Source organism: Salvelinus sp. IW2-2015, linkage group LG19 (genome assembly GCF_002910315.2).
Source record: "Salvelinus sp. IW2-2015 linkage group LG19, ASM291031v2, whole genome shotgun sequence".
NCBI lineage: Eukaryota > Metazoa > Chordata > Actinopteri > Salmoniformes > Salmonidae > Salvelinus > Salvelinus sp. IW2-2015.
In genome coordinates, this window is record NC_036859.1 from 3499390 (window position 1) to 3511725 (window position 12336).

The 12336-nt window shown below is 44.3% G+C and overlaps 1 protein-coding gene across 1 annotated transcript in view; it reads right to left on the reverse strand.

The window, feature by feature from the left end:
- Nucleotides 1-12336, reverse strand: part of ncana (neurocan a) — a 66370-nt gene that overhangs the window by 12099 nt on the left and 41935 nt on the right. The window contains exon 13 of the mRNA XM_024010062.3: nt 5464-5577. Within this exon, the coding sequence (XP_023865830.1) occupies nt 5464-5577 (114 nt within the window). The remainder of the gene's footprint in view (nt 1-5463; nt 5578-12336) is intronic.

The following is a 12336-nucleotide window of genomic DNA, read 5'->3' on the forward strand; positions in this document are numbered from 1 at the left end:
CTTTTGATCGTGTGGACCACCAGTACTTGTTTAAAACGATGAAAGCTTTTGGGTTTGGGGATGTTTTTTTGTCTTGGATGAATTTACTGTATGCTGGGGCCTCGTGTATGGTGAAGGTGGGAGGTGGTTTGAGTTGCCCCATCCCTGTCCAAAGGGGCATCAGGCAGGGATGCCCAATTTCAGGGCAGTTATATAGTCTGGCGATTGAACCAATGCTTTGTTGTTTAAGAGCGAAGCTTACTGGTTTCTCTGTGCCAGGTGTAATGAAGGGTCCCACGATAGCACTATCTGCGTATGCAGATGACCTGACAGTTTTTATTACAGGGGGTGAGGATGTTAAAGGTTCTCTCAAACGCTTAAAAGGTGTATGAGGGGGCCTCCTCAGCTAGAGTCAATTGGGGAAAGAGTGAAGCGCTGTGGGCAGGTCAGCTCCAGATAGGGTCCGCTCCACGGTTACCAGGGGGGTTTCAGTGGGGCAGAGATGGGATGAAGACATTGTTTTTTTTTCTAGGCTCTGATGTCTTTCAGAAAAAGAACTGGGAGGGTCTTAGTGGAGAAAGTGTGTGCCAGACTGTCAAGGTGGAAATGGGTGATACCCCAGCTGTCTTATAGGTGAAGGGTACTGGTAGCTAATAATCTAGCTGCCTCTACCCTGTGGCACAGACTAATGATTTTGCAGCCACCAAAGGGTCTGATACAAGAGCTTCAGAGGACCCTTGTCAATTTCTTCTGGTCTGGACAACACTGGATCAAAGCTGCAGCCCTGTACCTGCCACTGCACGAGGGTGGGCAAGGCCTGGTGGACATTTCCTCTAGGATCATGGCTTTCCGGCTTCAAGCAGCCCAGAGACTGTTGTACAGTGACGGTTCTAGCTGGGTCGACACAGCCTACACACTGATGAGGAGAGCGGGCTGTTTGGGCTTAGACAAGCACCTTTTCCTCTTAAAGCTGGAGGGGGGTGAGTTGCCTGGCCTGACTCCATTTCATGAGTCTGTTATGCAGGCTTGGAGGGTTCTTGTCAAGTCCCGTAAGGCCTGCACGCCACCAGGGATGTGGCTTTTTGAAGAGCCTCTTTTTTATAACACTGCCATCCAGTCCCGTGCTCTGGGTTCAGCCAGCCTGCGTTCATGCCTGTTAGGYGTGGGGTGCACCAAGCTGGGTCATCTGATGCGGAGCAGGAGCAGATCGTTGGAGGAGCTGGGAGAAAGAGCAGGGATCCGATCATCTCRCCTACTSAGGAAGGTCGTCGCTGAGGTCTGTGACTCCTTGCCAGTACTTCATCTGCAGTATGTGACTGACACTTCCAAATCTGATCGGTGGAAGGAGGGTCTGGATTATATGTTCCCTGCACTGATTGTTAGTGCTGCGGTGGGGGCATTCGAGGAGAACGTGGGGATGCAGGCCATGTACATAATATGTGTAAAGGTGTCCCATGCCTCTTCCCTGGAAGGGGTAAAATCGACAAGGTGGGCAGGTGTGCTTGGTCCAGGTGCTTCCCCAAAAGGCTTTTGGCGCTCATTATACAAACTGCCGATTGATAAGAGGACAGCTGACCTCCAATGGAGGATAATACATGGAGCTATAGCCACCAACATGCATCTGGTACACCTGGACCCTACTGTTGGGGAGGGGTGTCCATTCAGAGTCTGAAACTCTGGCACATCTGTTTTTACAGTGTCCCAGGTTGGTCGGAATGATTGACCTGATCACTAATTGGTTCTCAGCGTTGGGAGAGGTTTTCTCTTCCCAACTGTATATACTTGGGCCAAAGTACAGGTAGTCAAAAGGGTGTAGTTGTGTTGCATAATTTTGTGTTAGGGGCAGCAAAATTAGCGATATGGAAGACCCGAAAGAACAATATTCGGGGACAGGGGTCTGTGGACGTGGTGGGAATGCTGGAGGGAATGTTGGCAGCGAGACTGAGGGTTGAGTTTGCCTATTATAAACGTGTCAACAATATTGATCTATTTATGAGTATATGGGGTATTCAGAGGCTGTTGTGTTTAGTTACTGTGGAGGAGGAATTGGAGTTGTGTTTTTAATTGATGTGTAAAATGGACCTTCTGTTTTCAACCTTCTCCTCCTCTCTACCGCACCTGCTGTCTAGACCTCTGAACGATCGGCTATGAAAAGCCAACTAACATTTACTCCTGAGGTACTTTTTTTATTTCACCTTTATTTAACCAGGTAGGCTGGTTGAGAACAAGTTCTCATTTACAACTGCAACCTGGCCAAGATAAAGCAAAGCATCATTAAAGGAAGCTCAGGGACACAAACAACAACACAGAGTTGCACATGGAATAAACAAACATACAGTCAATAACACAATAGAAAAAAGTCTATATACAGTGTGTGCAAATGAGGTAAGATAAGGGAGGTAAGGCAATAAATAGGCCACAGTGGCGAAATAATTACAATTTAGCAATTAAACACTGGAGTGATAGATGTGCAGAAGATGAATGTGGAAGTAGAGATACTGGGGTGCAAAGGAGCAAAACAAATAGATAACAGTATGGGGATGAGGTAGATGGATGGGTTATTTACAGATGGGCTATGTACAGGTGCAGTGATCTGTGAGCGTGCTACAGGTGGGTGCTGCTATGGTGACTAGTGAGCTGAGATAAGGTGGGGCTTTACCTAGCAAAGACTTATAGATGATCTGGAGCCAGTGGGTTTGCTCTGCTGATTTGTAGGGGTCCTGATTTTGCAGCTCTCTCAGAACATTTGGGTGAAGGAGAAATGGGGGAGGCTTGGGCAAGTTGCTGTGGGGTTTGCAGGGCTGTTGACCTGGGTAGCGGTGGCCAGGTGGAAAGCATGGCCAGCCGTAGAAAAATGCTTATTGAAATTCTCAATTATTGTGGATTTATCGGTGGTGACAGTGTTTCCTAGCCTCAGTGCAGTGGGCAGCTGGGAGGAGGTGCTCTTATTCTCCATGGAGTTTACAGTGTCCCAGATCTTTTTGGAGTTTGTGCTGCAGAATGCAAATTTCTGTTTGAAAAAGCTAGCCTTTGCTTTCCTAACTGCCTGTGTACATTGGTTCCTATCTTCCCTGAAAAGTTGCATATCGCGGGGGCTATTCGATGCTAATGCCGTATGCCACAGGATGATTTTATGCTGGTCAAGGGCAGTCAGGTCTGGAGTGAACCACGGGCTATATCTGTTCCTGGTTCAAATTTCTTTGAATGGGGCATGCTTATTTAAGATTGTGAGGAAAGCACTTTTAAAGAATAACCAGGCATCTTCGACTGATGGAATGAGGTCAATACCCTTCCAGGATACCCGGGCCAGGTCGATTAGAAAGGCCTGCTCGCTGAAGTGTTTTAGGGAGCGTTTGACAGTGATGAGGGGTGGTCGTTTGACCGCAGATCCATTACGGACGCAAGCAATGAGGCAGTGATCGCTGAGATCCTGGTTGAAGACAGCAGATGTGTATTTGGAGGGCAGGTTGGTTAGGATGATATCTATGAGGGTGCCTGTGTTTACGGATTTGGGGTTGTACCTGGTAGGTTCATTGATAATTTGTGTGAGATTGAGGGCATCAAGCTTAGATTGTAGGATGGCCGGGGTGTTAAGCATGTCCCAGTTTAGGTCACCTAACAGCACGAGCTCTGAAGATAGATGGGGGGCAATCAATTCACATATGGTGTCCAGGGCACAGCTGGGGGCAGAAGGTGGTCTATAGCAAGCGGCAACGGTGAGAGACTTGTTTCTGGAAAGGTGGATTTTTAAAAGTAGAAGCTCAAATTGTTTGGGCACAGACCTGGATAGTAAGACAGAAGTCTGCAGGCTATCTCTGCAGTAGATTGCCACTCTGCCCCCTTTGGCAATTCTATCTTGTCGGAAAATGTTATAGTTAGGGAAGGAAATTTCAGGGTTTTTGGTGGCCTTCCTAATCCAGGATTCAGACAAGGCTAGGACTTCCCGAGTTGGCAGAGTGTACTAAAGCAGTGAATAAAACAAACTTAGGGAGGAGGCTTCTAATGTTAACATGCATGAAACCAAGGGTTTTTCAGTTACAGAAGTCAACAAATGAGAGCGCCTGGGGAATGGGAGTGGAGCTAAGCACTGCAGGGCCTGGATTCACCTCTACATCACCAGAGGAGCAGAGTAGGATAAGAGTACGGCTAAGGGCTATATGAACTGGTCATCTAGTACGTTCGGAACAGAGAGTAAAAGGAGCAGGTTTCTGGATGCGGTAGAATAGATTCAATGCATAATGTACAGACAAAGGTATGGTAGGATGTGAATACAGTGGAGGTAAACCTAGGCATTGAGTGACGATGAGAGAGGTATTGTCTCTAGAGACATCAATTAAACCAGGTGAGGTCACCGCATGTGTGTGAGGTGGGACAAGAGGGTTAGCGGAGGCATATTGAGCAGGGCTGGAGGCTTTACAGTGAAATAAGACAATAATCACTAACCAAAACAGCAATGGACAAGGCATATTGACATTAGGTAGAGGCATGCGTAGTCGAGTGATCATAGGGTCCAATGAGTAGCTGGACGGGCTGGAGACATGGCGATTCAAACAGCTAGCGGGCCGGGGCTAGCAGAAGGGTCATAGAGGGAAGTTGTGATGGAAGAAGTCTGTTGTAGCCCCCTCGTGCGGTTACGTCGGCAGATCAGTCGTGATGGATCAGCAGGGGTCCGTGTAGTAAAAGGGTCCAGGCCAATTGGCAAAATAGGTATAGTATCCCAAGAAATTGACTGATAGACCACTTCAGTTAACAGGTAACAGACGTGTTGCACCCTCTACAACCACTGTGATTATTATTATTTGACCCTGCTGGTCATCTATGAATGTTTGAACATCTTGAATAACAATCAGGCTTTAAATGGCCATGTACTCTTATAATCTCCACCCGGCACAGCCAGAAGAGGACTGGCCACCCCTCAGAGCCTGGTTCCTCTCTAGGTTTCTTCCTAGGGTCCTGCCTTTCTAGGGAGTTTTTCCTAGCCACCATGCTTCTACATATGCATTTCTTGCTGTTTGGGGTTTTAGGCTGGGTTTCTGTATAGCACTTTGTGACATCTGCTGATATAAGAAGGGCTTTATAAATACATTTGATTGATTGATTGATAGTGCACTGAGATGTTAGCTGCTGATACTGCACATAACGCTGATCAAGATGATCTGGATCACAGCTGGCTGCTGTAGACTGCTGATAGCAGACAGGCAACATCATCCTGAAGCCTGTAGATACTGTATCTAGGTATTTACTGTTGACACGTTTATAGAGCTACACATATAGAAGTAGCAAAAACAAAACATCACAAATTGAGATATTCTTTTCCATAAGGTACTAGTGTCATGGTTAAATGTGAGACTTGAGTGAAAGCTCCATTAAAACACGCCCCTGTATAATTTGGAGAAGTGTGTGTTAGATGAAAGTCTCTCTCTCCATTTTGGTGTGTTTCCATGCTCGCGCCATGTGTTGACCAGTGTGTATTCACTGTCTTACCCTTCTCACAGGTGTCTCCTGCGTAGCTGGGCAGACAGAGGCAGACAAACGAGTCGATCTTGTCGATGCAGGTGCCTCCGTTTAGACATGGATTGGACTGGCAGTCATCCACGTCTGTTAGAAAAAACACACACAGCACAGGTTGGAGAGTCCTAGAGTAACCGTCCACTTTAAATCAAATGTTATTAGTCACATGCGCCAAATACAACAGGTATTTCACCTTACAGTGAAATGCTTACTTACGAGCCCCTAACCGACAGTGCAGTTTAAAAAAATACGGATAAGAATAAGAGATAAAAGTAACTAGTAATTAAAGAGGAGCAGTAAAAAATAACAATATATACAGGGGGGTGCCGGTACAGAGTCAATGTGCGGGGGCACCGGTTAGTTGAGGTAGTATGTACATGTAGGTAGAGTTAATTAAAGTGACTATGCATAGATGACAACAGAGAGTGGCAGTGGTGAGGGGAGGGGCAATGTGAATAGTCTGAGTAGCCATTTGACTAGATGTTCAGGAGTCTTATAGCTTGGGGGTAGAAGCTGTTTAGAAGCCTCTTGGACCTAGACTTGGCGCTCCGGTACTGCTTGCCATGCGGTAGCAGAGAGAACAGTTTATGACTAGGGTGGCTGGAGTCTTTGACAATTTTCAGGGCCTTCCTCTGACACTGCCTGGTATAGAGGTCCTGGATGGCAGGAAGCTTGGCCCCAGTGATGTACTGGGCCGTTCGCATTACCCTCTGTAGTGCCTTGCGGTCGGAGGCCGAGCCGTTGTCATACCAGGCAGTGATGCAACCAGTCAGGATGCTCTTGATGGTGCAGCTGTAGAACCTTTTGCGGATCTGAGGACCCATGCCAAATCTTTTCAGTCTCCTGAGAGGGAATAGGTTTTGTCGTGCCCGCTTCACGACTGTCATGGTGTGCTTGGACCATGTTAGTTTGTTGGTGATGTGGACATCAAGGAACTTGAAGCTCTCAACCTGCTCCACTGCAGCCCCGTCGATGAGAATGGGGGCAGGCTCGGTCCTCTTTTTCCTGTAGTCCTCATCTCCTTTGTCTTGATCACGTTGAGGGAGAGGTTTAGACTAGTTCACTCAAGTTCACTGGCTATTCGCACAGACCTTGCACAAATACTTTTTCCGTAAATCAAGCATTTGACGACAGTGGGCGATTTGTGGAAAAATTCCAGCTAAGCTTGGTCTAAATGATTCGGGATAGAGTAAAGAGAACAATATCCACAGCTCTGACATTCTCCCAGAGGTGATTCATTGGTGTAACACAAAGGAAAGATTTTTCCTACGTTTTCTATGTCCATCAACTGCAGCAGTGGTTGCTGTGGGTACAACAATTTGATTTGATTTATTTAACTAGGCAAGTCAGTTAAGAACAAATTCTTATCTACAATGATGGCCTACCCCAGATGACGCTGGGCCAATTGTGCCTCGCCCTATGGGACTCCCAATCACAGCAGCCTGGATTCAAACCAGGTACTGGCACCTCTTGCACGGAGATGCAGTGTCTTAGACCACTGTGCCACTCGCCACACTAACTAAATTCACCAAGAAATTGTATCCAAATCCAACCATTTTGAAGACCACTCTTGACCTCAACAACATTTTCTGTAACATTTTTGCAAACAATGTCCGTTTTGACCACTACCCCCAGCAAGTTAGACAAACCGTTAGAGCGTATGGAATATTTGGCTACTTCTCTGCGTCTTTAGCCTAGCAGTTAAGAGCGTTGGGCCAGTAAGTCGAAAGGTCGCCGGTTCAATTCCCCAGAGATGGCTGGGTGGATAACCCCCAACAACCCCCCCCCTGGTGCCGATGACGTGGATGTCGATAAGGCAGCCCCCCGCACCTCTCTGATTCAGAGGGGTTGGGTTAAATATGGAAGATACATTTCGGGTGAATGCATTCAGTTGTGCAACTGACTACGTATCCCCCTTCGCCTTCTTGCACTAACACGTGTCTTTTATTACTAGCACTGACTTTGCCGATAGCTGCTTTATTGAGTAAAAGTTACTATGAATGCACTGACTGTAAGTGGTTCTGGATAAGAGCTTCTACAAAATTACTAAAATGTAAAGGTACATGTTTTGGAAGGGAAGAGGATAATTTAATTCTCACCATGGCAACTCAAGATTACTGTGGATGCTTCTGTTTTCCTCTTATTTGTCCCTCTCCTTCCTACTTCATGAATCAGGGTGCCCTGAGCGTACTTCAGAGCCAGTTCACTTATTTCATTATTCCTGTGCCAAGCTCAAGGTAGCGAGAGCCATCTCTCTCTCTCTCTCAATTCAATGGGCTTTATTGGCATGGGAAACATATGTTTACATTGCCATGCAAGTGAAATAGATAATAAACAAAAGTGAAATAATCAAAAAGGAACAGTAAACATCACACTCATTAAAGTTTCAAAGGAATAGAGACATTTMAAATGTCATATTATGGCTATGTACAAAAGGGAAAATAAATAAACATGAATATGGGTTGTATTTACCTCTCGTCGGCTTTGYGTTCATGTTACCCGATGAAATTSCTGTACAATATGATCTTGTTGCCATCTGATGCACATTCAGATGTCATAAATCAGCACTGCAGAGCTCTCCCTGTCCTCTGCCGTGCCTTGATTGTATTACTGTTGATGATATCTGGAAATGTGCATGTACACSCTGGCCCATCTACTGTTGCTAGCCCCAATTCTGAYTTGTRCTCTGATATCTGCCTCACTGATTTCTGCTCTCGTAAAAGCCTGGGTTTTCTGCACTTTAACACTAGAAGAGTATTACTTAAAATGGATCAATTGAAAGTGTGGGTTTACAGCCCCATACCAGATGTGTTGGTCGTTACTGAGACGTGGTTAAGTTAGAGTGTTTTGAATAGTGATGTTAATCCTTTCTGGTTATAACCTTTTTCGTGCAAAACAGATCTTCCAAAGGTGGGGGAGTGGCAATCTTTACCAAGGAWCACCTTCAGTGCTCGGTTGTCTCCACCAAGTCTGTCCCCAGGAATTTGATTTGCTGGTTTTAAGCATTACACTTTCAAATAGCTCGTTGTTGACTGTTGCTGGGTGCTTTCGTCCTCCATCAGCACCGGCCTGTACCCTAACTGCCCTCAGCTCTCTCCTGGCCCCCTACACCAAGTCTGAAGTTGTCCTGCTAGGTGACCTAAACTGGGACATGCTTAAACCACCTGACCAAGTCCTTAAGCAATGGGACTCCCTAAATCTTTCTCAGATTATCACCAATCCCACAAGGTATGACTCCAAACACCCAGAAAAGGCTACTGTCCTCAATGTTACCCTCACAAATAATCCTGATGGGTATCAGTCTGGTGTTTTCTGTAATGATCTTASTGATCACTGTTTTATAGCCTGTGTTCGTAACGGCTGCTCAGTGAAATGACCTGTCCTGATTTGTCATAGAGGCTTGCTAAAAAACTTTAATGAGCAAGCCTTCCTTCATGAACTGGCCTCTGTAAAATGGTATAGAATCAGCTTGATCAGCTCTGTCGAAGACGCTTGGACCTTCTTTTTTGATATTTTCAGTGGTATTGTTAACAAACACGCCCCCATAAAGAAAATGAGAATTAAAAAACAGATTCAGCCCCTGGTTCGACCGTGATCTTGCAGAGTTACTCCACCTCAAGAATTGCATTTGCTGAATGGCTCTTGACACCCATACTCAGGCTGACTGGCTCTGTTCAGGCAAATGAGAAATAAGTTCACTCAGGCTATCRGAAAGGCCAAAGTTTAGTTACTTTATTTTGTGTTAAATGCTCTACAACAAAACTTTCTTAGTGTCCAACAAGCTTTCTCTACCCTTTAACCTTGTTCTGAACACCTCCAAAACAAAGGTCATGTGATTTGGTAAGAAGAACGCCCCTCTTCCCACAGGTGTGATTACTACCTCTGAGGGTTTAGAGCTTGAGGTAGTCACCTCATACAGTACTTGGGAGTATGGCTAGACAGTGCACTGTCCCTCTCTCAGCACATATCAAAGCTGCAGGCTAAAGTTAAATCTAGACTTGGTTTCCTCTATCGTAATTGCTCTTCTTTCACCCCAGCTGCCAAACTAACTCTGATTCAGATGACCATCCTACCCATGCTAGATTACGGAGACATAATTTATAGATCGGTAGGTAAGGGCGCTCTCGAGCGGCTAGATGTTCTTTACCATTGGGCCATCATATTTGCCACCAATGCTGCTTATAGGACACATCACTGCACTCTATACTCCTCTGTAAACTGGTCATCTCTGTATACCATCACAAGACCCACTGGTTGATGCTTATTTATAAAACCCTCTTAGGCCTCACTCCCCCCTATCTGAGCTATCTAATGCAGCCCTCATTCTCCACATACAACACACGTTCTGCCAGTCACATTCTGTTAAAGGTCCCCAAAGCACACACATCCCTGGGTCGCTCATCTTTTCAGTTCGCTGCAGCTAGCGACTGGAACGAGCTGCAACAAACACTCAAACTGGACAGTTTTTATCTCAATCTCTTCATTCAAAGACTCAACCATGGACACTCTTACTGACAGTTGTGGCTGCTTTGTATGATGTATTGTTGTCTATACCTTCTTGCCCTTTGTGCTGTTGACTTTGCCCAATAATGTTTGTACCATGTTTTGTAGTGCCACCATGTTGTGCTGTTACCATGTTGTTGTCATGTTGTGTTGCTACCATGCTGTGTAGTCATGTTTTGCTGCCTTGTTATGTTGTTGTCTTAGGTCTCTCTTTATGTGGTGTTGTGTCTCTGTTGTTGTGATGTGTGTTTTGTCCTATATTTATATTGTATTTATTTTTTTAATTCCAGGCCCCCCGTCCCAGCAGGAGACCTTTTGCCCTTTGGTAGGCCATCATTGTAAATTAGAATTTGTTATTAACTGACTTGCCTAGTTAAATAAAGGTTAAATAAAATAAAAAATAAACAATGTACAATAGTGTTCTTCACTGGTTGCCCTTTTCTTGTGGCAACAGGTCACAAATCTTGCTGCTGTGATGGCACACTGTGGTATTTCACCCAATAGATATGGAAGTTGATCCAAATTGGATTTGCTTTGGAATGCTTTGTGTAATCCGAGGGAAATATGTGTCTCTAATATGGTCATACATTTGGCAGGAGGTTATAAAGTGCAGCTATGTTTCCACCTCATTTTGTGGGCAGTGTGCACATAGCTTGTTTTCTCTTGAGATCCAGGTCTGCCTATGGCGGCCTCTCTCAATAGCAAGGCCATGCTCACTGAGTCTGTACATAGTCAAAGCTTTCCTTAATTCTCTCTCTCACAGACCTGGGTTCAAATACATGTGTATTTGAGTAGCTGGTATTTAATACACAGCTCAAAACAAGTACTTTTATTTGAGTATTTAAATTGTATTTGTAAAAACCAAATAATCTGCCAAATTTTATTTGAAATACTCAAATACACAGACTCAAATACACTCCCATGGATTTAACCCAGGTGAATAGTATTTGAAATAAGAATTTGAAAATACTGTTTCCAAATACATTAAAATATTCAACAAATAAAACTGAATACTTACATTAAAATATATATATATATATATTTCACCTTTATTTAACCAGCTAAGCTAGTTGAGAACAAGTTCCCATTTACAACTGCGACCTGGCCAAGATAAAGCAAAGCAGTGTGACTCAAACAACAACACAGAGTTACACATGGAATAAACAAGCATACAGTCAATAACACAATAGAAAAAAATATACAGTGTGTGAAAATGGCGTGAGGAGGTAAGGCAATATATAGGCCATAGTAGCGAAGTAATTACAGTTTAGCAAATGAACACTGGAGTGATAGATGAGCAGATGATGATGTGCAAGTAGAAATACTGGTGTGCAAAAGAGCAGATAAGTAAATTAAAACAATATGGGGATGAGGTAGGTAGATTGGGTGGGCTATTTACAGATGGGCTGCAGCGATCGGTTAGCTGCTCAGATAGCTGATGTTTAAAGTTAGTGAGGGACATATAAGTCTCCAGCTTCAGCGATTTTTGCAACTCGTTCCAGTCATTGGCAGCAGAGAACTGGAAGGAAAGGCGGCCAAAGAGGTGTTGGCTTTGGGGGCGACCAGTGAGATATACCTGCTGGAGCGCGTGCTACTGGTGGGTGTTTTTATGGTGACCAGTGAGCTGAGATAAAGTGGAGCTTTACCTAGCATAGACTTATAGATGACCTGGAGCCAGTGAGTCTGGCGACGAATATGTAGCGAGGGCCAGCCGACTAGAGCAAACAGGTCGCAGTGGTGGGTGGTATAAGGGGCTTTGGTGACAAAGCGGATGGCACTGGGATAGACTGCATCCAGTTTGCTGAGTAGAGTATTGGAAGCTATTTTGTACGTAAGGAAAACAGTGCTGTATTATACAATACTGCATTATACTGTAAATGAGCCTACTGTAATCATTACAGCAACACAGCTGTATTGTATAATTATAGTAATTTGTAGGCAACTCTTACCGTAAATAGTTTTATGGTACCAATAATCATACTGTAATATTTGTATAGTAATTGTAATTAATGAAATAATTAATAACATTGATTGAGGGGAGGCGTGGTTTGTATTTTACAATAGCTTACTGTAATTACATGGGATTGGTGCAAGCCGGTTGGCGGCTAGTAAATGTGTTTTATATATACCAAATATGTACACTGTAAAAAACATAACTTGTTTTTATGGTAACTTACTGGCAGCCAGTTAAAAAAAAAAAAAAAAAGTACAGCATGGGGAGTAAAAAAGTACAGCATGTTACTGTAAATTCCAAATAACTTAAGTTCAACAGTGCTTTCTTCACAGTAGTGTACTGTTAACACATTTTATTTGGAATTTACAGTAACATACTGTACTTTTTTA